The sequence below is a fragment of the Lepisosteus oculatus genome, chromosome 3 (assembly GCF_040954835.1).
Source record: "Lepisosteus oculatus isolate fLepOcu1 chromosome 3, fLepOcu1.hap2, whole genome shotgun sequence".
Taxonomy (NCBI): Eukaryota; Metazoa; Chordata; class Actinopteri; order Semionotiformes; family Lepisosteidae; genus Lepisosteus; species Lepisosteus oculatus.
In genome coordinates, this window is record NC_090698.1 from 6,018,881 (window position 1) to 6,046,137 (window position 27,257).

General features: G+C 46.8%; 1 protein-coding gene across 24 annotated transcripts in view; it reads right to left on the bottom strand.

Annotated features, from left to right (window-relative positions):
* Positions 1-23,521, bottom strand: part of ryr1b (ryanodine receptor 1b (skeletal)) — a 113,817-nt gene extending 90,296 nt beyond the window's left edge. For 18 of the 24 annotated variants that reach the window (XM_069186438.1, XM_069186430.1, XM_069186428.1 and 15 more), the window contains exons 1-12: positions 23,306-23,521; positions 9,289-9,408; positions 8,167-8,271; positions 6,270-6,290; positions 3,845-3,919; positions 3,310-3,388; positions 2,838-2,950; positions 1,951-2,050; positions 1,577-1,673; positions 1,176-1,250; positions 685-841; positions 221-385 (exon numbers count right to left, since the gene is read on the bottom strand). In XM_069186438.1, the coding sequence (XP_069042539.1) occupies positions 221-385; positions 685-841; positions 1,176-1,250; positions 1,577-1,673; positions 1,951-2,050; positions 2,838-2,950; positions 3,310-3,388; positions 3,845-3,919; positions 6,270-6,290; positions 8,167-8,271; positions 9,289-9,408; positions 23,306-23,353 (1,155 nt within the window). In that variant the 5' untranslated portion in view covers positions 23,354-23,521. The remainder of the gene's footprint in view (positions 1-220; positions 386-684; positions 842-1,175; positions 1,251-1,576; positions 1,674-1,950; positions 2,051-2,837; positions 2,951-3,309; positions 3,389-3,844; positions 3,920-6,269; positions 6,291-8,166; positions 8,272-9,288; positions 9,409-23,305) is intronic. The other 6 variants (XM_069186441.1, XM_069186440.1, XM_069186443.1 and 3 more) reach the window with 1 other exon arrangement.
* Between the last annotated feature and the right edge of the window lie 3,736 nt (positions 23,522-27,257).

Genomic DNA, 27,257 nt, shown 5'->3' on the forward strand with positions numbered 1-27,257 from the left:
TCCAATCCTGCTGGGGGAGGAAACTCAATAGCGCTGTAGCCCAGTATGTGGGGAACAGTGAGCCACTGAGCAATAATATTATTATTATTATTATCACCTTTCACTTTGAGGACAGAGGAAGTAAAAACCAAACAGTGAGACAGAGAGCAAGAGAGACAGTGAGGGAGAGGACAGGGGGGAAGAAGCGAAGTTGGAGAGGGGACGACAGCTCGTGCAGTACCTTCCTCTTCAGCGGGCCCAGGCGTGCCGACTTGGCGTCTACGGCAGCGTATGTGAGCCACAGTCCCGTGGAGACGTGCTGCACGAAGCACATGGACTCGCCGTACTTGATCTCCGGGGTCCCCATGCCCTCCACATCTCGCTTTGGGGCCACCTCCAACTTCTCCTGCGGGGGGCAGTGGAGAGAGAGAGGAGGGGCATCAGAGGAGCGGGGATCACCGCTGTGCTGTGGCTGGGGCAGGCTTTACTACACTATCCTTATGTACCTGTCCTCTGGCACCTCGTGTGTGGTTTACGGCTGTAGTGCAGTACAGAATGCAGCAGAGAAAACCAGTGGAAAATTCAGAGGGAATGTCTCCCAGGTTGATTTACTGTGAAGAAGTCTGACAAGGGGTGTGAGGCACGGTGCTTACAGTACGGACTGACTGACGACAAATGGAGGGGGTGACATTTGTGCCTTCTAACCTTGGAAGCGCGGAAGCAGAAGGCAGACATCTTGGTGTTGGCGCGCTCGGGGTCGACCACCATCAGCCCCTTCTCCTCATCCAGGCCCAGGTAGCGACCCGTGGTCACGTGGCGCACGCGGAAGGGCTGGCCACACTTCATGTGGCTGCCGCTCCAGCTGCAGAGAGCACAGAGAGACTGTGGGACAACAGGCTGATGCCTCGGAGCACAGGGAGATGCCACAACCCCGTCTCCCCCAGCGGTGACAGCAGCCTCCCCCACTCCACTCCACACAGGCCTTGGTGCTATCTAGATCTCAACTATTCGAACAATCTCCAGCAACAGAGAAATCAGATAACAATGGGACAGTTTATGAAGAGACATAATGTAGAGGAGCAGGGTGGAAGTGTCATGGTGCCAGTGCCAGTTCTAAAAGATGTTGTAAAACAAGAAGGGTTTTAAAGTAAATAATGCAGTTATTTAATAAACAGACAGAGACACACAATCTTTACCTGATTCGCAGGGGCTCCAGCCTCCACAGCGAGCGGGCATGACTGCAGACAGCTCCGCCCTCGTAGTGTGCTTGCCTGGGAGTGCAGACAGACAGACCACCATGTTCACAATTTACAGCTCACTAGATGACAAGATTCAGGCAGTGTGCTGACATGTGGGCCCGTCAGTATCAGTGTATCATACATTGTTTCAACCTCTCAGTGTGTGTCATAGTCTCAGACAGCGTGTCAACTTGTCTGTCCATCAGAGTTGGGGTATGTTAAACAGTGTGTAACATAGCAAGTATCGGCCTGTTTGTGTGTACAGTATGTGATTACCCATGAGTCATTCTGTCTGTGTGTGTGCCAGAAATTGCTACAGTGTGCTGGTCTGTCAATGTCTTTGTGTCTGACTGGCTCACCGGCGCTGCTCCTCAGCCTGGTCACTGGCTGCGATGGCCAGACACTCATCCATGTGTCCGTGAAATAGTCTAAGGACATGGCCTCCTGTCAGGTATCCTAGAAAGAGAGAACGAGAAAGATTAAGAGAGAGAAACGGTGGGCCGAAAGAAATGCTTTGGGCTGTTTGGCTGGTTACATAAAGCACAATCAGCATAAAGTTTAATGCTCATAAATGCATTTTGTTTTTCTCACTAGGGTGCTGGGTTACTGGCTTCATTGTGCTCAGCAGCAGGCAACTGGGGGTAAATTTAGTGAAAGGGGCCTAATTTCCTTTATGGTCACTCCACCAGCCCCACAACAAATTCTGCAGGCTGGCTGCTGTGGCATGTCTCACCTTCGGCCAGCTCACATCCTGAACACACGGGGTTCATGTTCCACAGCGTCTGCATGAAGGAGGCGTCCACCATGAGGTCACCGCTGGCGTAGGACAGATGCTGGGGAGAAGAGAGAGAGGGTCGGTGATTGCGTATAGACAGGAGGGGGGACAGAGCAGACACCCGGTGCAGAGCAGGCTGTGTCAGCCAGTCTCCACTGCCTTCACTGCACAGCTCTGGTACTGTATCTTGTCACCCCAGACTGGATTTGCTTCAAGTAAAGTGTGATCTGTAAAGAAACATGCAGCCTGCAAAGCCAAGAATGGATGAAAGTGCTCCACAACAGGAGCGTCATCTGATTTGATTCATGATACTACTGTAGATGCATACATGGCTGTAGAGATTAGAGCAGCAAAAGGAAAGAATAAAACTGAACAGATCTGAATTGGGATTGGCCGCCCAAGATTGATCCTGGATCCTTTTCTGACTGGGGATGTCCAGGACTAATTCCCATGTAATCAGTCAGCAGACACCGAGACCCCTCTGATATCCAGGGCTCCAACTGACAGGCTGTGATGTCAGTGAGGGACGCACTGAGCTTCCAGTATGTCACTGCAGAACCATTAATTTATCTGACAATGAATGGCTCAAGGAGGGGTAGAGGAGCCTGTGAGCTGAGCCTTAGAGACAGGGTATATAATCAAGGATAATCGCTGATTACAAATTGAAAGAAGCAGTAATGAACAGAGTGTGGTAGAAAGTGCTCTATGACCTGCAGTTGGAAAAGGGGCTTGGTTCCCAGGCTGTCCTCCCTCTTTGAAAAGCACAGTAGGAATGGGAGCCTGGCACTCTGCTGGCTCACCCAACACTTTAATATCCCTAAAAAGACACAGTGAGGCAAACGCACCAGGTATCTCTCGGACGACACGCTGACCAGGATGAGGTCGTCTCCCACTCTGACCTTCTCACCCTCTGACCTCTGCTTGGACGCAGGGTGAATTGTCCACCAGCATGCTTCTCCTGGTCAGGGGAATGCAGATTAATATAAGCACAAATAGCATCATATATTAGCGCTCGAATAGCTCAGACTGATACGTCCGAATCTCACACCCTGTTCAGGTGGATTGATTTATGCTATGCTGGACTAGTTTAGTCTTCATAGGCTGATACGCTCTATATTTGACTGTTTTTCTCTATACTTGAATGATTTCTTCTCAAACTGGACTGGCATACTGTACAGTGGACTGTTGTAGTCTGTACCTTGCTGAGGTGTTTTTACAGTCTGGTTTCCTCTGCACTGGAATGTTCTGTTCTTTGCTGAGCTATACTGATTCATCACGATATCCTATGTCAGAGATACATGTATGTGAGCTTCGTACCTGTGGCATCTTCCTGAAGGCCGACATCAAAAGCCAGCTTGTCTGTGAGCGAGCGGGATGTGGTCAGGCAGCTCAGGTACTGAGAGAGTGACAGATGCACAAGGGCAGCCAGAGAAAGAGAGGGACCAGCAAGAGGGACAGGGGATGAAAAGAGAGCACAGGGGGTGGGAGTAGCGGTGGGAGGAGGGTAAGAGGAAGGTCGGTGTAGAGTGAGAAATGGGGAAAGAGGAAGGCAGAGGGACAGAGAGAGAAAAACAGCGTTGACACAGTCTGGATGTTGTGGTAGTGCCTGCAGTTTCATGAACAAATGCAAGACAGTCCTTGCATTGGGAGTAGGACTGCTGCTATACAGCAGCCCGGCTGCCTTGGGGGCCTCCACAGAGTCTTGTAAAGACAAGAAGATGCACCAAAGACAACAAGTGCAAGAACCAGGTTGAAGTGTTGTCTAGGGACCAGTTTCAGGCACGGTGCAAACAGCAATACCGCGACGAAGAGGACAGAAGGTGGTACAACACACAGTGCACACAAGCCTTACCATGCTGGAGTGGGAGTGCCGCAGAAGGATGGCATGGCCATACAGCAGGGTCCGGTGGCCGCCTCCCTGGGACGACTGCACACGAAAGTAAAGTTTTAAAAGTTTAAACGTGAATACTGCAGCAGCAATGCGAGGCCGCGCCTTCAGAAAGGACAGAGGCAGAGACAAAAGCAGGACACTCTTGTAAGCACAGGGAAAAATCTCAACAAACTTGTCCTGGTGAAAGGACAGCAGTCAATCAGTCAGTCAGCATGTCAGCCGATCAGTTTTTCAGATAATCAGTCACTGTCCTCTTGCCAGTGTCAGCTGTTGTGTTGGTTAATTTGTGTGTCAGCCATTCATTGTCTTGATTGTTAATCTGTGTATCAGTCTGTCAGTCATTCAGAGTGTCAGTTGCTGTCAGTCAGTTAATTAATGTATCAATCTGTCAGTCAATCAGTGTAACAGTCTGTCAGTGTGTCAGTCACTGTCAGTGCGTCAGACAGTGTGTCTGTCAGTCAATCAGTGTCTCAGTCTGTCTGTCAGTCAATCAGTGTCTCAGTCTGTCAGTGTGTCAGTCAATCTGTCTCAGTCTGTCAGTGTGTCAGTCAGTTAATCAGTGCCAGAAACTGTCAGTCAATCAGTGTAACGGTCTGTCAGTGTGTCAGACAGTGTGTCAGTCAGTTAATCAGTGTCTCGGTCTGTCTGTCAGTTAATCAGTGTATCTGTCACTGTCAGTTCGCATGTCAGTTAATCAGTGTATCAATCTGTCAGTGTGTTATTCACAGTCAGTGTGTCAGTGAATTGGTGTATCAGTCAGTGTGCCAATCAGTGGATCAGTCTGTCAGTGTGTCAGTCAATGAATCAGTGTATCAATCTTTCAGTGTGTCATTCGCCACCATTGTGTCAGTTAATTGGTGTATCACTCTGTCAGTGTGTCAGTGAATTGGCGTATCAGTCAGTCAGTGTGTCAATCAGTGGATCAGTCTGTCAGTGTGTCAGTGAATTGGTGTATCAGTCAGTCAGTGTGTCAATCAGTGGATCAGTCTGTCATACAGTGTCAGTCAAGCACACAGTGTGTCAATCTACTAGTTAGGACGTCAGATATTATTCTTATTGCAGACAAGTCACTAAATTGCAAGTTACAGTATATGCTACTGAACCCATGGAGCCCATCAGCTGTGGATTGCCTTTAACAGAGTTTAACAAGAAGAGGCAGCAGCAGATCCTGGTCTGCTCCCAGAGAGACCAAAAGGATCTTGCAGAGTTATATTTCATAAAAGAGATGAGCAACAACCTTTTCTAAAAAACTTTTCCTATTCACCCATCTGGACTGTCTCTAAAAAAACACATCTCTAGCATGAGGAAATTAAAGGAAAAAAGCTTACCTGATTTTTCCATCCCACAAGTTTATTATTATTATTATTGTTATTATTATTATTATTTTTATTATTATTATTATCAGTGAATGCAAGCTAAGCTCTGCACTTCAGACCTTAATAATAATAATGTAATAAAAGGCTTATATTTTGTCTTACAAACATCCAAAGATAGTAGGACAAGTTTAATAACCATAGTGACATTAGTGGCCTAATTAGGATTAATAGGTTTGACTACTTTAATTGTCTGTGTTATTGTTTAATCCAAGTCATACCACGTTTGTTCTTACGCTAAGAGTTTTGGGAAAGGAGCTGGAAAACCAGGAAAAAGACGGGGATGGTCCAGCATGCGGCAGGGAGAGTGGTTCTTTGGGGGCTTGTGGCTTTGGGCAGGATGGGAGATTAAGAAGGACGGACACAGACGAAGCAGGAAGGTGAGTTTAGAAAGGAAGGGGGGGAAGATGATCATAGACACAACAGCAGAAACTGGGAAATGGGATGCGGTGGAACTCCGGGAAAAGAGGGAAATCAGGGCAAGCTTTAGACATAAATAGTGCTGCTTTCCATTCTCATTATATTTACAGTATGTGCATGGGAAGATTGGTTCCTGATTGTGCTTATTAATGTTGTGAGCTGACAATGACCCCGTGTCCAATGTGAGGCCGCAGCCTTGTCCAGCAAAGCTGATCCCATTCAATCTAAGCAGGCATCTTAGAAAACCATTTGTTGTCAAAAAATGTTTACCTTGCATTTTGGCAAAGTTCTGCTTTGTACAATATTGTGGAAAGGAAATAGTAACATTTATGAACAGCAATGATCTGTTATCTGGTAGTGTTTTTTGCATCATGTTTGGCTTTTTCAGGTTCAAAGTTAATTTCATTTCACTGCACTGCCTTTTCGACTTATAACTCAGGGGAGCAGCACTATTTGATGGAGGAGGGGAGGGAGATTCCGTATGGCTGGGGGGTGTAGGGGCGAGGCCCGTGAATGTGCTTCTAGGGAGATGGGGAGACAGGTGCAGGATTCTGGGAAACACGCCACAGGTGTATAAATGAGCAAAGACATACCCATTTGTCCAAATCGACTGCCTGTCATTGGCAGAGCAAGGGAGGAGAGAGACAGAAGGCAGAGGTTACATTGAGCTCAGGAACTCCCAGGACCGTGCAGCTGGGTTCCCAGGCCAAAAGGGCACATGGGACTCTTCAAATCAGGGGTTCCCTGCAGATGCTTGGGATCCACAGCACGTGCTGGTTTCCATCCCACTCAGCACTCACACACTTAGCTGAACCCTGAATCCAACTGATAACTTCCTTAACTTCATAATCTTTTCTGTTTAAAAAAAATTAAATCTAAAAAATCTCAAGGCCTGAAAATAATTGAAGGGGCCTTATTTAGCCAACCGGGGGGTCCTAGAGTGTCTCAGTTTGTAAAGGTGCTTGCACTGAGCGCAGGCTGAGCTCTTCGACCCAGACACTGCGGGTTCGAGCCCGGGTTGTGTCACCAGTCCCCTGTGAATGGGGGTCTCCCGGTGGAAACACACAACTGGCATCACTGCCAGGGTCAAGTGGGCTTGATTCAGCCAGGGGCTTCCGGGATTTCAGAACAGCTTCCTGTATGTGTGAGCTTGCAGTTACATCGGTGAGACACATCCTGCTTCTCCAGTCAGTGCTTACTGTCCTTAAAAGCACTATGGAGCTTGCTGCATCTCACCATGACAAGCCCTCACTCTCCCCCACACACAGTATACTGTGTGGCTGTATTTAGCCATACAGCCAAGTCAAAGACCAAAAGTCTCTGAGTGACTCCAAACTGCAAGGGTATAAAACAGAAAGCAGCTGGCAAACTAGTGGAGAGAAGAGTCTTCTCTCTCCCAATACCATCAAATAAGATGATTGTACTTATTTATAATCCATCCATCTATTTTCTAACTGCTTTATCCTGTACAGGGTCTTAGAGGAGGCATTATACATCTTGGACAGAACGTCAGTCCATCACAGGGCACAGACAGACACAAATACAGAAACAGACACAGACACACTCACCCCAGGAACATTTATCCACAAGCCAATTAACCTACCAGTATGTCTTTGGACTGCGGGAGGAAATTGGGACACCCAGAGGAACCCCATACAGAAATACAGACTGCATGCAGATAGCACCCCAGGAACTGAACCCAGGGCACCAGCACTGCAAAGCACCAATGCTAACCACCGTGCTGCTCCCCATTTGTGATTTCATGATTAAAATTATTTTAAATTATAAAAATAACTATTATCTGAAGGCTAAGCCTTTGATTGGATAAGGGCCTCTCCTGTGGGCAGATTAAGAATCTGGTGAACAGGTGTGAGTGCTCCAGTGAGTAAGTATCATATGTATGCGTGAGAAACAGATACAAACAGTTGGACAGTTCTTTCTCTCCTTCCCTCTCTCCCTCTCCCCTACTTTCTCCTCTCTAGCCCGCTCCTCCTCTCCTGCCTTCCTCCTTTCCCCAACCTCCTCTTACTCTCTACCACACATGTTGGATTCCAGCTGCATACTTTGTGACTCAGCACTGAGCTCAGACTAGGGCAGTCAGGCTCTGTGACTCTGTGGTATTTGTTTAATCTACCTGTGCGGGGCAATTGAGGAGCAGAAGGAAATGGAAAAGAAGAAAAATAAAGATTTGCATGTCAGAAATTCACCGTGTGATTCTGCGTTCTCCAAGTTTGCTTAGCACAAGACACCACTGTGATGTGAAATCAGCTCTAATCAAGAGTTTACTACAGCACAAGAGTAACACTCAGGTTGAATTGCCTGCTGTCATTCAGAGACAGATACATCAGACTAAAGGCCAGAAACCCAGCTCTAGACTTGGACTTGGACATTGGTGCAATGACTGGACTCCCCCTCTCATTTCTCTCCCTGCCACTCTCACCCCTTCATTTTCTGTATCCTCCCTCTCCAGCCCTCCAATTTCACTCCTACCTCATTGCCCATCTCCACAGTGTTGGCCAGCATCTCCTGCAGAGCTCGCACGGACAGGGATTGCTCCAGGATAAAGGAGCAGATAGCCAGGTCAGGAGGGACATTCTGAGGGGGGGGGGAAGGAAAATCAGTCAATCAATCCCACCCATCAATCAATCAACAGAAATTCTCACACTTCTTCAATATCCTGTCAAGATCAGCAAGCACGAAGGTTTAGGAGCATTCAGACCAGAAAGCAGGAAACACATCTTTACACAGAGGAATACAGAACCGCCTCGTTAGCTGTGCTGCTTTCAAAGGCTTTTCAAAGCGACCCTTTAAGGGGCAGCTTGCTGGGATTCTCAGCTTGCTAAGCTCCCAGCAGCTGGAGGAGCAAGATGAATGGATGACCTCCTACACCCCTCTAGAGCCTTTGCGCTCTGACCTTAAAAGGTTGCTCTGTCGTACCTTCTGCACTTCTGAAAAAATAAAGGGTGAAAAGGAGGAAACCCACATATTCACACTGCTGTCCGAAGGCACGAGGATGGAAACTGACTGACAGGGAGGTCCAAGAAGGTTTGACAGGCTCTCAGACTGTTCCTGCTGCTGGTGGAGCACGTGGGGTGTGCACTGTGAGAGCAGCAGTGCTCTACACTGCCTGCCTTCACATGCTTTCTGTTTACAGCTGAGCATCGCTTTCTAGGTCGACATTAACGCTCTGTCACGTAGCGATACAGGTGTGAAACAAGGAAAAGACATAAGCAGAGTTCTGGAAAATAAACCAGAATTTTCCCCAAAGTAGAAAGAGTTAACGATTATGTATCCTTCCTGTTCAAATTCCTGCTGTTCAGATATCCTGACCTTTAAGAGCACAAGTGTGAAAGGGCAAAATTAAATCAATGTGTCTACAGCATATTACTGCTCAACTCAGCAGAGTAATGTACTGCGCAGCTCAGTACAGTAAAGTGCAGTTTGTATACCACAGTACAGTTCAGCAGAACTGAATAATACTCAATGCTCAATGCACTACGGAATAATACAGCAGTGCACAGTTATTACACGACAGCTGTTTATCACAGACTATAAGGGTCCCTATAGGACTATAGCGGCTACAGGGGCGTCACTGTTGAATTGGGGGGTTACCTGGGCATTGGAGGTGGATTCCAGGAAGCACAGTCTGTTCCCAAAGCCCTCGCAGGCCAGACACAGTTTAATCTGCTCCTTCAGAATGGTCGCTGTGCATTGCAGCACCACTTCATCATCCTGGGAAGGAGAAGGGAGATGAGTTTGTTAAGACTGTACGTATGTGTGCTGCTGTTCGCACTTGTGACCACTGTTCTATATCACTCAATTACTTTGACACTAGAGCACTCCAGTATGAAAACCAGATTTATGTAAAATAAATGACAGAAGATGTAATGCTAGCAAAGTTTATTAAAAAAAACATGCAAAAATGACAGGACATAAGAACGTAAAAAATAAATCATGGTTGAGAAGGGAAAATATATGTTTTTTACTTGTTTTGTAGATTAAAACATGGAACAATGTATTCATTTTGGTGGATATACAGTACTGTACTGTAAATGGCACTGAAAAGTAAGAACTCTTTCTTAAAATGTCCAACAAAACAGCTTGTATGATAAATAACTGATTTTACAGTTAGTATCTGGTCTCCATTTTCATTGTTTTTGGCTTCTTATGTTTCTTCCAATGTTTACTTTTTCCTGATCTGATCTACTTGATTTAAGAAAGATGGTTAAAACTCTCCCCTTCTCTCTCTTTCCCCTCAATCCCTCTCCTTCAGCCCATTCTGTCCCCTTCTCTTTCCCAATTTTTTCTCCACCTTTCTCCCCTTCTCTTCCTCTTCACCCCTCCAACAAATCTGTCCATCTTTCTTTCCCCGTTCATTCCTCTCCATCACTCTTCTTACCCCTCTTCTTCTGCCACTTCTCTCCCTTCTTGCCCCTACTCCTCCCCTCCCTGCCCCCACACCGGCTCCTGGAGCAGTGCATTCCCAGCTGCTCCCGCCTGTCCCCAGTCCGTCTGTCTCCCTCTGTCCTGCCCTCTCTCTCCTTCCGTTACTCATCAAGCCTTTTTCACAAGTGCAAAAACAGACGTTTTTCTTAACACATTTAAGCTACAAATGATGCCTTCAGCCTTTCTGTTAAGGCATGTGTGTGTGGCAGAGGCAGGGAATGTGATATTGATGTGAATAAATTGACAACAACAGCCTTCAGTAATTCAGAAAAGTCATTCTATGCTGATCATACCAGTGTCCTGCACCTGGAACACCTCTGGAGGAAACAGCTGCAGACTATTTAAAAGCAGGGTGAGTTCATTTAGACAGCCCTAAGCTGGGAAAGAGCTTACGAAAGCAGCTGATGTGAAGAGGCTGATTGCACTGATGTGTGTGCTTTTGTCCCTACACGCCTAGACTGATAATGTCCTTTCTCCAATCTCCTCCCTCCCAGCCCTCTATCCTATCTCCTCCCTCCCAGTGCTCTCTCCACTGGACCAGTCCCCTCTCTCCTCCCTCCCAGTGCTCTCTCCACTGGACCAGGCCCCTCTCTCCTCCCTCCCAGTGCTCTCTCCACTGGACCAGGCCCCTCTCTCCTCTCTATCATCTCTCTGCATTCCCAGTACACTCTCCACTGGACCAGTCCCCTTAGCCTAATCTTTCTTCATCCCAGTCCAATAATTCAAAAAATCCTAGCACTTGCTCTCAGAGCATATACACTATTTCTCTCCCAAGAGAAATTGTCAGCACACAGAAACCTAGATTTTAATAAATAATAAAGAGAGTTACTCCATCAGATATATTTAATTAGCTCTAATAACAACCCTAATCCTCCCTGGGTGTCTCAAGATCAAATCTCTGCAGAAACACGTGAACAGACATCTGTCTCTTTTTAAAGAGACAGATGCCAGTGCTGGAGGCTGTCCGTGTGAAGATCATCTAGTCTGTGAAGGTGTGATAGTGTGGCAGAGGTGGGGGTAAAGTACAGTGTTAAGTCACCAGTGTGTCCAGGCCCTGATATGGAAACTCAGCAGTGTGCTTTACTTATAAAAACCCTGCAATAGTCTGTGACTCAGCCCTCAGTGACAACACGATCAGATGGCACTAACAGAGTGCTTGAACAAACTCACACCACTGCAGCCCTGTTTTTAAAAAATATCACCAGGCCATTTATACCAAGTTACATAATAGCTACCCGTTCTCTTTAAGGTAACCGCAGTCCTGTCCACTATGCTTTGTGAGTTTTGTGGCAGATTTGCAAGGTCTTTTTGGTGTGCCTCACAATACCACGCTTTCACTCTGTTTGTGGCATGTTACTTCTCATACTTTTCTGTGATTTCACTGCACTTTACTACACTAGCTCTGCTTCTCCATGGCAAGAAGACTGTGAACTTGGATATGGAAACCCATACGAGCTGCGTCAGAACTTCCTTGCGGCTTAGGAGATCCGTATCTGCTGGTCTCCTTTTAAACAGGCGCACCCACAGTGACTCACAGCTAGAGCTCCGATGAACACCTGCTCCATTATCTGGTATCAGTTTGCAAAGCTGAGCTAGAAACGAGCACCTTCGAGGGCCCCTGCACTCTGCCGTTCCAGTCCGGGCTTGAGGGCAGGAGGCTCCTCATGGGGCCGTGCGGCTGTCCCTCTGCTAGCCAGCGCACTGAAGAGCTCACAGCACTGCCGCACCAGGGGAAGGAGGAGACACACAAACACTGGACCTGCACTCACAATCTGGGCGGGCCAAACCTAGCCTGACTGGGAGAAAACCTCACGCTTACAGGATTAATAGTCAACTCTCATAGGTTGAGTGGCCTGTTGTTCTCTTCTTAAAAAAAGAGTTCTTTAATTTCTTGAAGTTCTTAGTTTTATTACGCTATTCATTACTGTGGGTAAAATCCAGTTGCACTGCCAGGCCACTATAATTTAATCATTCAGTTTTCTCACCTCACGCACACCCCTTTGTACAAATCCACACTTCTGCTTGACACACAAAGCTAATTTTACACCACATACAATGTACTCCATTTTGTGCTTAGAGCTACATACACATTTAGACCTCAGTGCTTCTCATTTTAATGTGGAAGGGGTATTTCCCAGATCTCTTTATCCCTTATTTAAGGGACAGTAAGAGAACAGGACAGGACCAGGCCCTGAACGCTTCCTGATTCTCGCTTTCAGACAGTGCACGGCTCACAGCTGGGGTGACTGTCATAGGCAGACTGCTGCCTCTCGAACACTGGGGCTGCTCACACAGGACACTTGGGCACATCTTAGTGTCCAAGAAGGTTCTGAGACAGTATAACAGATCAGACTCTCAGTGCAGAGCGGCTTAATCCATTCCAGGTTTTACCAGCTGCAGGAGCTTGTGCAGAGCACCAGTAGAAAAGTGACTTGTCTCTACAAATGTCTGTGTGTGAATATACTTGCAAATGCACTTAAAATAAGGCAACCAACTTAAATTATCCCAGCAATTGGCATCTCTGCAATAGTTATAAAACATCTGAACTGTATCAAAAGGCTGTGCAGCAGGAGTCTGATTTGTTTCCCTGTTGAGATGCTGAGCTCCTCAGCAGACCAAATTAGAGCTTGAATGTATTTTTGCTGCTTCACTATCCCTCCTGCTATATCTCAGCTGATTCTGCCTGTCGAGCCAGCCTGACGTCTTGATACCGGATGATCGAATTCATGCATGTAATCTGTGTTGCTGCTGTGGTAGTTGCATTTATCCTGGGATTTCCCCACGGATCTCTGCCATCTTGCCCTCTGTCCCCCCCTACTGTGCCCCAGCGCAACAGTCTGGGCTGCTGAATAAATTAACAGGGCAGGGGAGAGGGCGGCCGCTGTGCACTGTGTGCTGGGTTTGGGGATCGGAAAGCTACAGATTGGTTTACAGCCCAAGGGCTAAATTTAAGCTGGGAATGTGTCTCTCTCAGCAATGGTGCTTTAACACACACTGCACTCTACATACAGTATATACTGGGCTTCTGGTATATACAGAATGAACTGCACTACTGCTCTATACACATTAGAGATAAATTTGCTCTGTGTGCCTGGTGTATATACCGTGTGCACTTAGGTTTTGCACTGTATACTGCACACACTATTACATGATTCATTTGCTTAGCAGACACTCTTATCCGGGGAGACTCACTCACTACATACAGTATATACTGTATATATATATGTACTTAACATTAGGTAAGTACAGGGAACAACCCTGTACGTGCATGATGAATGAATAATATTATATTATGAATGAATAATGAATAATTATATTATTGAATAATAATATATCTATAATATGAATAATATAGATGGAGGTGTAATGCAAGTGCCGCACTAGGCGAAAAGAAATTGGCTGTATTAAAACAGTGTACGGACAATGTGGCTATGAAGCAGCGATTAAAACAGCACAATGGGGAGTGTTGTCTATGGTCAATGTCTATGTCTATGGTAAATGAGTGCACTGAGCAAATCACATTACCCAACTGAGAGATAAAGACACTAGTGCAATACAGCAAGAATGACTGAAGACCGTGATCGAGAGCTGAGTGATCTAAGGTGCTGTCTGAACAGGTGGGTTCCAAGCAGGTGGCGAAGGCTGGTCAGGGCAGGACGGGGAGTGATCAGGCTCTGGCACGAGAGGACAGGAGTTGGAGAGGGGTGTAGCCAAGAGCAGAGTGGGTTTAGTACCAGCCATAGGCAGTGAACTCAGTCAGGTCAGGGAGAGAAAACACTAGACATGGCGAGCTGTAAAACACTGGAGGAGGTCAAGCTGGAGGCAGTTCTAGTGGTTGAAATGAGGGGGACTCTGCAAAGAGTGCTTGAGTAGAAGCAGAAGGACGAGTGTCAGAGAAGAAGAGAGTTGTCGTGGAATTTTATCAAAGAAGAGCCAGGAAAGGTGTTCTCATTCACTCAGTAAGGCATTTATTCATATTGCGCAATAGGGAAAGACAGCAACCACTAATCATAACAATTGCTTAAACTTATATAGCACTTTTCTGGACACTCCACTCAAAGCACTTTACAGGTAATGGGGATCCCCTCCACCACCACCAATCTGCAGCATCCACCTGGATGATGCGACAGCAGCCATAGTGCGCCAGTACTCTCCCCACACACCAGCTCTGCACCAGGAGATCAAAGTGATGAAGCCAGTTCATAGAGGGAGGCCATGATTGGTAAGGGCCAATGGGAAATTTGGCCAGGACGCCGGGGTTACACCCCTACTCTTTTTGAGAAACACCCTTGGATTTTTAATGACCACAGAGAGTCAGGACCTCGGTTTTACGTCTCATCCGAAGGACGGAGCCTGCTTACAGTATAGTGTCCCCGTCACTATACTGTGGCATTAGGACCCACATGGACCGCAGGGTGAGCGCCCCCTACTGGCCCCACTAACACCTCTTTCAGAGGTAACCTTAGTGTTTCCCAGGAGTCTCCCATCCAGGTACTGACCAGGCTCACACCTGCTGGGCTCCAGTGGGCTGCCAGTTGTGAGTCTGCGTTAGTCTGAGCAGCAAGTGCGAGCTGATTTTCAAAGTAAAATAGGGAAAGGTCCCTTATTTTATACACTTAACTGATGCAACACCTCAGCTTTTGTACTTCATTATGGTTGGTTAGTAATACAAAGACAGGCGAAACAGTAATTTTTCAGTCCTTATAGGTCTTAGCCTTGAAGGAAAGAGAAGACAGCTACGTGCTGTTGCGCATCGCCTTTTTGCTGGGGCAGAGATAAACATATTCTTAGAACATCCCGTGCCCTTGACTTGCTGGGTACAATCACACTTTGTACATAGAATCCAGCTGCTTTTACAACACACATCTGCCCGTAAACGACATTTTTAGGATAAAACACTTTTCTTCAGTAACTTCCATTACAGGGTCAAGAGTGACAATGCAGTACTTGGCTGGGAAAGAGGAAAAAGAGATGGCGGAGTACAAGAAAAATAGCTTTTCTACATTAACAATTTTAACACTGGAGCCTCCTCTAGCACGGTGTCCCCAGTCACCAGGCCAAGACATCACTCTAGACATTCTGGGTCCAGAGGGGAGAGTGGTGCTGTATTCCTGGGGTACCAATTCTGTCTAAGGAAGCTCTCATCTTACATGATAAAAACCCACAGGCCAGCATCACTGACACAGAGACACTAGGCTGAGGGTCCATCCATACCAGCCCTAAAACAAAGAATAGAGCGATATACAAACAAGAAGAAGACAATGAACCCCATCCTGGTGTTTCCTGATCCTGAATACTAATACTAATACTCCTGAACTCTGCTCCACCAATCTTTCACCAGTTCTCCAGCTCTCTCTTTAAAAGCATGCAGATGGTAGAAGCCAAGGCTTCCTGCTGCTGTTCTTCAGTACAAATGCCAGAGGCTCAGACACAGCACACAGACTACAAACGGATCACAGGAGCTCTATATCCAGTGACAACCATTTGCTCTCAGAAAGGCAGGGGCCCCTACTGTACATCGCTGCCTCATAAGCCTGTGGACACACAGAGCAGGAGTCCAACACTGCTGTCTCACAAGCCTGTGGACACACAGAGCAGGAGTACAACATCGCTGTCTCACAAGCCTGTGGACACACAGAGCAGGAGTACAACATCGCTGCCTCACAACCCTGTGGACACACAGAGCAGGAGTCCAACACTGCTGTCTCACAAGCCTGATGCCACACTCATAGAGCAGGAGTCAAGCATTACTGTCTCACAAGCAAGGGGAAACACTCATAGTGCAGGAGCCCCCAAAATCCCTGTCTTACAGGCCTGCAGCCACGCTCACTGCATACTGGCACAGAGTCTCACAAGCCTGGTGACACACTCACAGAGCCCAACACCACATCTTGGGCGATGTCAATTTCCCTGGCCTGGGCAAACCTAGGGAGAAGCTTGGAGAACAGCAGGCAACACTGAAGCAGCAAAAGTAGTTAATGAAGTATTTCCCGCCAAGCAGGAGGACGCTGGGACTGATCAAATTTATTGAAATGAGCAGGACAGCTTGAGCAAGAAAGAAGAGAAACACTGGACAACAAAGCTTTATAACTTCATAGAAACAGACTGTGAAGGGACAAGACAGAATTATTGAAGAGATGCAGGCTGGGATACAGACACATATGGAACAGGCAGTAGCATGATAATTAAAATATAATGCTGGAGGCACAGAACAAGATTATTCCAAAAAGCCTAGAAAACAATGGCCTAAATTAATAGATTAAGAAAACAACAGAAAATATATTGTGACAGAATCGTGAACACTAGTTAAAAACAACACCAAGAAAGGCTGAGAAAACAAACTGAAGTCGTACAGTACATGCACATATGGCAGTAGGAATGCCAGACAGGTGAATCTGTGAAAACTGTATCACACAATACTAAGACCTTATTTACAAATATTGTACAGACATGTGGCCACCATGATCAACAAAAGGATACTACTGCCTTGCAAGGAGTTCGGAGCAAAACATACAGGACAAAGCCTGTTTTTCTGTGTTCAAAACAGGCAGGTCAAAGGAACTGAACCTCTTCAGTCTTGAACAAAGGACAATACGGGGGCCTTGACAGAGGTTTTAAAAGTCCTGAACATTTCATGACAAAGTCAGATGAAGAGGTTACTTCAGGATCAGCAGTCACAGAGGAGGAAATTAAGATGAATTTAAGGACTGAGGACAAGAGGCCCTTCAGGACACAGAGTGTTGACAGATGCCTAGAATAAGCACCCTGCTGCTGAAGCAGATTCTCTGGGATGCTTCTAAAAATGGTTTGAAAAGATCCTTGGACCTTTAAGCTTTAAGTATTTAAACACACAAAATGGGCAATTTGTAGCCTAATCTGTAGCCTTTCATATGTTTGTATTTTATTATTTGACATACAAAAACTCACCACGCAACTGAAACCAATATTGGACACATCTTTACTTATTACCATTTGAAAACGAAATGACAGATTATTGGTCAACACTTCTCAATCAAAGGCCAGTGCTAAAAGCCTTCCAAATGCAACCCTACTGCCAACCAAGCACCAGCATCTCACCAACCAAATACCAACTGTTCATCAACCAAAGCCTCACCATCACTGGCCATCCAGGAAATTTCAGAAACTTCTTAACAGCAGGATCCGGGATCACAGATCCTGAAGTTCAACACCAGTCACCACATCAATCACAGCCAGTGTCACCAGAAACACAAGCAAAAGAAGAGTGCTGTGCCCCTGGAGCAGACAGCCTCTTAGCAGAGGCAGGTGAAGGCCCAGTCGGTGTTATTCATGTTGGGACAAACGCCACTGGCAGAAACAGCACTGTTTCCACATGATACAAATCATATGAGCTCGGAAAGAAACTGATCAGATCCGAGCCAAACAGCTCAAAAAACTCATCTGAAAACACGGCAGAGGGCATGCTGTGCCGAGAAAGGCTTCAGTTTTCTCAGCTCCTGAAAACCCTTCAGTAGCCAAGACTCGCTGTCCAGACGCAACGGATCACATCTAAACTGACGGGCAGCTGTCAGCCTGGTGCAAGGATCCACAGTGAAATTCAAGAATATTTACACTAGAATGGACAAAGGGACGATTGGGGACTTTTTAATACCTGTCCAGAAAGATACAGTACTTTATTCCTTCGCCGAGCTGGTCTCGCATTTATCGGTGACCTATACAGGGGCTGTATCACTGCAGTACTGTATGTCCGCTTTGCATCTTGATCTCTTCAAAATACAAAGCAGATTTCCATCTGTTCTTCTTAGTTCCTTTATTATATACCCTCTGCCCCACAGCTCTGACTGTCTGAGACCAGGCTCTTCGGCAACGGCAGAGGGAAAGAGAGGAGTGTTCGTCTGTTAACACCCGGCGAGCCACACAGCCCGCACCAGGAGGAACGGCGCTCCTGGACAAGCGGAGCCCGGCGCCTGCCGGCATCGCTGCAGGCCTGCCAATGTGGCTGCGACACCGAGAGCTGACAAGATCCTGGAGGCCTAATGCCCTCCTCGCCTGGCCGGCACTTTGCCAAGGCATCCCGGTCCCAGTCGGTTAGCGACATGACCCGGCCCGAGCAGGCGATTCCACCATTCATCCAGCCTGGCAAGCCCACGCCTTAGAGAACTGCTCGACAGTGGAAAAGTGAAGGGGGGGTGCTTAATATAGTCTTTATTCACACACAGTATTGGAATGGAAGCACCGCAAGAGCATTTTTTGGTCTGCTGGTTCATAGTTAAATTAACATTTTGTATAGAAACCTATTTTTTTACTTTTTTTAATTTCCCTGCTGCAGAAGAGAAATGGTTTGTGATTCAAATGAATGGCTATTAAAATCCTGCACTAGAATTAAGAACACCAATTAAAGGATGATTGCATGTTATTTGCAAAAGGATACTCAAAAATTCACTGTAAAAGAGCTGAGCTGTAAACGCTATGCTGTAGACTTCCATACACACACATGGCCACATTTAGATCGAGACACTCAGACATGTTCACACAGACACGTGCTGGCACATACGATAGACAGTTCCACCATGTACACAAATACAGGATTTTCTCCACAACTGCACAGAAGAAACATTCTGAGAAAATGGAGAAAGTGACTAGAAAATAAACTTTACATTTCACACCTTCTATTCTATCATCTTTTCAATCTTTTGTACTCCACACTCTCTAACCCCTCTCTGCCTCCCTCTCATCTCCATCTCTAACCCCTCTATTTGCCTCTCCTCCCTTCTTCCACCTTCAAACACTCTCTCTCTCCCCCTCACCCTGCTTTCTCCACCTCTCCTTTTCCCTTTACTCACACTGACCCCTCTGCCTCTCTTCCTCTCTTTTCTCACACTGACCCCTCTGCCTCTCTTCCTCTTTTCTCTCTCACTGACCCCTCTGCATCTCTCCCTCTCTTTTCTCTCTCACTGACCCCTCTCTTTGCCTCTCTCCCTCTCTTTTCTCTCACACTGACCCCTCTCTCTGCCTCTCTCCCTCTCTTTTCTCTCACACTGACCCCTCTGCTTCTCTCCCTCTCTTTTCTCTCTCACTGAACCCTCTCTCTGCCTCTCTCCCTGGCCTTCCTCAAAGCTAAGCTCATTCACTGCCATGCCTCTCTGTCTAACCCCTCTCTCTCTACCTCACACCCTCCCCCCACCTCTCTCTATTTTTGGAAGCTGCACCTGTTGCTCCCACATTCCCCAGTTCTGCAGACCAGCAGATATTTGGGAGTCTCATGTAGAGAAGCAGTCCCAAAGACAGCAGGACAACAGACTAGTGCAACAGGAACTGTGCTCAACAGCAACACACTCTTATGTATGTTTATACAACATTATAGGTGCTGTACAAGGGTCTGTACACTTAAACCGTCCGGTAAACGGTACCGAAGCATTCGGTCAAAGTCCAACAGATTACAGAACAGCTTCTACCTCCAGGCAATAAGTCTGCTAAATAGCCAACCTGCAGCTCCTTCAGCAAATCAACCGCAATGGCTACATGGACACACAGTTTTCATTGTATTCGGCACACTGCACTACTTGGACATAATATATTACATACACCCTGGACACATAGCAGCTCTATTTATATTGAGTTTTGTCCGAGTTAATCTTATTCAGTTTCTATTGCATTATTATCTTTTATTATGTCACCTTAGTTTTGTGATTTTTAACCCCACCGGTGAGCTCGTAGAAAAGACATTTCATTGCCAGCAACTACTGCTGCTGCACGCTGTATTGTTGTGCATTTGATAAATAAACTTTGATTGACTGACTGAGTATGCATAGAGTTGTATTTAAATATACGCTTCACCTGAACATAATCCCCTGTACCTACATACTGTACAAAAACCTGTACATGAACATATACTCCTCTACCCATAATAAGACGTGGATCCGCACGCACTGTAAATCTTGTAAATGTGTTCCTTTATCTGTGCACACATCTTGACCTCCAGTATGGAGACCTGGGCGTCACTTCCCTAAACGCTGTGAACCTACAACGCACTACATAAACCACCCATCCTTTGAACCTCAGCTTCTCATGTGTGCAATCAAACAGACCGACAGTGCTGGGAGAGCCCCCCGGTGCTGTGGTCTCCTGGGCAGGATTAACGGGTGCTGAAGGGGAAACTTCTGCTGCTGCAAACTGGGGTGACGGCTCACGCCTGCCATCTCTCATCACACAGCGGGGAGGGGGAGAGACAGGAAGAAAGGGAGGAGAACACGTAGCTGCAGGAGGAGGCGGCCCCGGAGTGGCCGGGGTGGTGGTGGTGTCACAGTGGCAGCTCCTCTCTTCCAGGAGGACAGACACACAGACACAAGCGCTCACTCAGCCTTGTCCCACCCAGCAGCCCCAGGAAGGATGCAGACCACGGGCTCTCTCACTCTGAACCACTTACAGAAGACACAGAGACCGGAAGATATCGCACTTATTGCCACAATAAAAATATATACACTACATGTACTGCAGGTGCTCTGTCATAATAAAATAACCATCTTCAAAACAGTGAACCATCTGTGTCAGGCTCTGCATGAGGCGTTAGGCCAAGCTATTCCAGATATAGCCTCTTTAAATCTGCTCCTTTTTTCTGCTTGGTGTTGTGTGGCTCTTGCATCATGCCGGTGTCCAGGCTGTGCATTTTTAATATACAGTAGCAAGGTATTCCAACGCACCAGAAAGTCTTTACCTGAATGCAGTCACCTGTTGGCAGCACTGTGCCCAAATTGGGGCAGCATGTGCTGTTGCTCAGTATAAATATTTACGTGCCCTGTACAGGCCACTGAAACCAGATACAAATGGGCAACCCCAGTCCTCTGGGCCCATAGCCCTGCAGATTTAACAGTCACTTTCCAATCAGCCTCCAGTGAAGCTCTAGAAAAAACGGATGATTTGACTTCCACGTCTCGTGATTATTTCAAGGTCGGAGCTAGAATGAAAGCCAGAGAGGCGAACGAGCATGAGAGGGGAATGAGGGCATCCGGGCCGTCTAGCTTGTTTGGCTGCTAACAGATAATTGATCCCAGGATCTCACCCAGCCCTGAAGCCAGGGCACTGGTTTCAACAATACTTTCAACAGCTTTTCCTTTGTGCACAGAAGTGCCTCCTGTCCTCTGTTTTATGTACACTTCCCTTAAGGCCCCTGAAGACTGGAGTTTTCCAACCCCGATGGACAGAGTCCACACACACAAGGGCTGCATCTAACTGCAGTCCGCAATACTTTAAAATGGCATATTCACCCAAAGACCTTAAATCCCACTGATCACCACTAATAAGTGTCTGATTGAGATAAAGTGTGTTTGTTAAACAACATTTCTCAAAAGGAACAAGTAAAAGGTTTATTCTATGCTGAAGACAGAAGAAAGAAAACACAACGTTTCGGCTGTGGAGCCTTCTTCGGGTGTGACTCCACAGCCGAAAAGTTGTGTTTTCTCTCTTCTCATTTTCAGCATGGAATAAACCTTCACTTGTTTCTTTGCAGCCTACGCATTCTGACGCAGCTGTCCACCTGAACTACTTCTGAAAGGTAATACATAGCAGAACAGGCAACAAGACAGAGTTAGGTCAAGGAGCTCTGGGGTGTTGCTGTCATGGATGACCTCTCTGTGTTGGACCTGGTTTTGACCTGCCTCAGAAAACACAGAAGGATTATGACCAGGTCAGAACCACTGGGTGCACCAGTAGTGTGCAAAGAGTCCTGTAGGATGTGATTGCTGTAATCCCAATCAAGCAATAGACTACATCACATCCTTCCATCCTTTACACAAATTCAATTGTGGCACCGGTAAGGCAACTGGTTTGCTGAGTGTAGAGTCAGGGTTCAGGGTTTGGACTCTTATATGGAAGGTCATGGGTTCAAATTCCAGGAGGGACACTGGTGTTGCACCTGATGGCAAGGTACTTCACTCAGACTGTGTTGGTAACCATCCTCCCCTCAAGATCAACAGAATGGTTAACCAGGTTAACCAGCCTCAAACTGGGCTTGAACTTGTTGCCCCAAGCCCAGCTGTGTCAGCTTGGAGGCTGGTTGTACTGTATACAGTATAGACACAGTGAACATGAGAGACCCACACACTGTAAGCTTGCAGAACAGCACACATACAATTATTCATCCGCCACCATACCAGACTTGTCCTAGTCCAAGTGTGCCTGCACCAGAGGGCTCTGCATGTGCCAGTGTGGGTGAGGTAGAAAGAAAAGCAGACACATAAAATCATTGTCCAAACTACTTTGTCCATCGGTTTCGGTGAGCTTATATGAAAGGCTACTAAAAAAGGCAGACAAGCCATTACATTCGGGCAAGTTCAAGCCAATCACTGATCTGATCAGAGAGGTAGGGAGACAGCCAGGACCCCAGGCCAGCACAACCTGTTGCCAGCTGTGTCCCAGCAGTGAGTGGTCCTCCCTCACCGCGGTATAAATAGATCAGCAGGCTAACGTGGATGGCACATGCATCAGTCCCTGTCTATCTACACACATCCCCCTGGTCATTCAGGAAGGAATTTTCGGGAACACCACCCCCCGCTACACACCACACACCACACAAACATGGGGAAGGAGAATGCCAGAAAGTGTTCTAGATATTTACAGAAAACTAAATCACTTTATATTAATATTTTGTCAAATACAGCACAACTACGTACACATACAGCACATACGCTCACACATACTGGACACAAGTGGACAGAGACATGAACGGAAACAAACAGTTTAGGCTGAGTGACTGAAACCTATATACTGTACAGGCAACACAAAAATATACAAATAAAAAAGACAAAATAAAGTCAGGTTCAGTGAGAGACAGAAGTTGCTGGAACTACCATGCTTTTCGGATACACAGCAAGAAGAGCCATTTGATATGTAGGACAGTGTAGTCAGGGAATTCAGGGTTTAAAAATACCCAGTGAGCGAGGGTGCCTAGAACACCACAGAACTCACACACTGACACAGGCTGCGTTACAAGGCTGCAAAGCACCACAAAATAACAAACAGCAACTACACCAACTACACCAAGAACGATGAGAGTGGGTTCACACGTATCATATATTTGTCCCCTCTCCCAGTTTCACTGCCCCCCACCACCAAATCTCCTATTAATAAACAGGCGTACTTCTCACCCTGACTCCCAGCTGGCGCATGGCACGCAGCGGAGCCTCAGGAAAATCAGAGCTGCACTCACCGTCCTCAGGAACTGTATCTCCTCCTCTCCCTCCCCGCCTTCCGCCATCCTTCCTCTTCTCCAAAGGTATTCTTCTCACCTCGGGAGAAAGCAACGGACCTGCCCTTCTCCCTCTCTCTGTCTCGGCTCCCTCTCCTCTCGGTGCCTGCGTGTGGGTGTGCTGGAGTACAGCACGAGCCCGGTGACTCTCACAGCGTAGTGAGAGAGAGTGACAGGCCGACTCTCACCGCGAAGAGCACACAGGAGGAGGGGCGGCCCCGCCCACCCGCTCATGAACACCCACCCCCTGGAGCACAAGCCCCTCCCCCTCCTGAGCCAGCTATGCTAAAAACTATAAAAAGAAAGCAGCTGAGGTATTTTTGACAGACTCCTCTTCCTCTGCTACTTTCACCAGCCAAAACATTCCCAGAGCCGTAGTAAAGAATTAGTGAAATCTTACAGGAATTGAGAGCAGGTTACAGAGTGGAAATCAAGCCACCCTGAGACCCCGTGGAAGTATGAGCCGCAGAGCTCTGCTGTTGCTGGATCCATGCATTTCTCCTAAAGAACAAATCTTCTTCTGACTTCAACAAAGTCTAGACAATTCAAGCTCAGTAACAGCCTCATCATAGCAGGGTTCTATGGATAAAAAAACATAGAATAGACCTGATACAATACTGACTACAGTCCCAGGACAGTAGAACAGTCCTGTTACAATACTGGCTACAGTCCCAGTACAGTAGCCTGTTACCCAGTACAGCTCCCTGTTACAATAGGAGCTACAGTCCCAGTGCAGGAGAACAGCCCTGTTACAGTAGGAGCTACAGTCCCAGTGCAGTAGAACAGTCCTGTTACAATAGGAGCTACAGTCCCAGTACAGTTGAACAGTCCTGTTGCAATAGGAGCTACAGTCCCAGTACAGTAGAACAGTCCTGTTACAATAGAAGCTACAGTCCCAGTACAGTAGAACAGTCTTGTTACAATAGGGGCTACAGTCCCAGTACAGTTGAACAGTCCTGTTACAATAGGGGCTACAGTCCCAGTACAGTAGAACAGTCCCGTTACAGTAGGAGCTACACTCCCAGTACAGTAGAACAGTCCTGTTACAATAGGGGCTACAGTCCCAGTACAGTAGAACAGTCCCGTTACAGTAGGAGCTACACTCCCAGTACAGTAGAACAGTCCTGTTACAATAGGAGCTACAGTCCCAGTACAGTAGAACAGTCCTGTTACAGTAGGGGCTACAGTCCCAGTACAGTAGAACAGTCCTGTTACAATAGGAGCTACAGTCCCAGTACAGTAGAACAGTCCCAGTGCAGTAGAACAGCTGCAACAGAAGGTTGCCCTTTAGTGAAGTGTGTAGAGTAGAACAGTCCAATTACAAAAAGGGACTGCAGTAACAGTACAGTAATCCTTTTACTTTAGGGGACTATCACAAATGTGCAGTATAACATTCCAATCAAGCATGATGGGTCAAATAGCCTGTTTTCATTAGTACCTTTCTTGTGTCCTGCTTCAGAGACAGCTGCCAACCATGTCAGACTATCACAGAGCAACTGTCATAGCTGTGATATATGACTGCGATGTATAAATGTCATGGACAGGGGACTGTGGTCATTACTAGTCATTCACTAGTCATTTTCAAGTCCTCTACAATAAGTAAGGAAATACTATATATTGTAACGCTCTGGGGTTCACGTGGGTGCCCTCGCCACTGCTGCATCAGGTCAGCCCCCCACTGTTAGGGACTCAAACCCAGGCCTCCGGCGTCACTCAACAGGGACAAAGCCACTTGAGCCAAAGGGAAATCTCCCCTCAGCCCAGTGGCTGCGGTCCCTGCTATTCACAGGGAAGGGCGGTGACGTCACCGTGTGGGTAAGCCGGCTCTCACAACCAATTGTACCAATTCTGCAATTTCCCTCACGGGATCAATAAAGTATCTATCTATCAATGGAGGCCATATGCATTACAATATGAAACAGACCTAGAAACCAAGACTTATTTCAAAACAAAAATAATTATCAATACAAAACCTGCAAACATATAAGATCCTTAAACTAAAAATAAAAAAACTAACAGAAACATGGTAGTAAGTACATTTCATACAGTCTTCAGTATTTGAGCTATGAGCTACACCATTCCTGTAGAAAACACACACAAACAAAGCATGCCTATTTAAATGCATACCCCTAAAACCTGTGAACAAAATAAAACTGCCCCATGGCAACAAACAGCAGTTTCTGGTCCAGTACTATAGGAATATGTGAGGGTTTACAGTGTAGTACTGGTCTTCCAAACAAGAAGAATCGATTGACCTTCCCAAGATGGCAGACACACAGACCCAATCTACCGTCAGCGTGTATCACCTTAGAGATGCCACCTACAAACATTTCTCCACAAACCAAGATTCCAATACTTCTTCTTCCACACAGTCAGAAACATACTAGAAGAGACCAGATTTCAGGGTTTTTTTTCAAAACATCCAAAATCATTTTGTTAATCACTGTATTACGACAGTAGACATGAGGTATAAAAATGAATAATGTCAACAGGCACCTACAACAGAGCTGCTGCATTTTAAATCAATGAGTTAAGTTTTAAAATAAGCTCGCAGGGGAGACTAGGATCTCTAGACTGCTGGGCTGCAGCCGAGAAGCACTACAGTGGTGGAGTTCAAGAGTCCTGCAGGGTCCCAAGTCCTCCTCTACTACGCAGGTGGTCATATCCGTGAGAAAAACACGGACAATGTGATCAAGTGATCACTGAGAGCAACGGAAGATAGGAGTGTCTCCTGTCTCCCGGTTAAGAGGACCGAACCCGTGTCTTCAACAACGGCCTGACCGTAACCTGCTGGACACCAGCGCCTCCAGGAGTCCTTGCCTCCCTTGATCTCTCTTCGGCTGTGTGTTTCTCTGAATCTTTCTTCCTGTCTTCCCAGGTCGCATTGCTAAGGTTTCACTGTTCCTGTCAAGTTTGATTTTAAATTGATCACAACAAGATGGAGATACGCCTGCTGCACACCTGCTCGGTGTCCTGTCTCACTCTCTCACTCTCTCTGCTCCTCGCTCCCCTCCATGTTAAACCGGAGATTCCACCCAGCCATTTCTCACAGATATCCAGACCTGGGCCTCCAGGGCTTTTTTCCTGACTTGTTTGTCACAAGCATATAGCTTCCATCCAGTGGAAACCCTCCATCGTACACAGGGTTTACAGTCTGTGATGGGGTTAAAGTTAAGGAGAGTTAAAGTTTTTATTTAAATCCAGTCTCTCCTCTTCTAATTTGTCCTTCTCTTGCTGTGCCCTCTTTTCTTCCTCTCCATCTCTCGCTGCTCTCTTGCGTTTCAGAAAACACAGTAAAACATCGTCCCCCCCCCTCCCACCCGGCTTCCACCAGGTTCTCCTCTCTCACCTTCCCCTAAAGAATGGAAGGAATTTGAGACTTAGGATGCAGCAACTGAGCCAGCTATAAATCTGCATTAATGACACCTTACTCTCCCGCGCGCTCTCTGACTCACATGCAGCGCAGACACACACAGGGGGGACAGACAACACATACACAGACACAGTGACATAATTAAAGCATCTCTCTCCCTCACCTCCACAATCTCCATCTAACTGTCATCTCTTGCCACTCTCCCTCTCTCTCCGGTCTCCCATAGCAACCGCATCCGGCAGCACAGCAGAGGTACCAGTAGGGCTTTCTTTTTTTGGGGAAGGCAGGGGGTGAAACCAGATGGACTGTCAACTCCACCGAGCATGCTCACAGACTAAAAGGAAAGTAAAAAACAAGGTGAGCATGCACCACAAGGCATCCTGGGGACTGTAGTTTTTGTGCCCATCTCTCTCGTTCCCTCTGGCTCTCACCACCTCTTCATTTCCTCTATGCCCTAGTTCGCCCACTAGATGTCAGTGTGTCCCAGCCGTGCAGCGTGAAGCCCGTCCTCTCTGTGACCACTGAGCTGCACTTCCATTA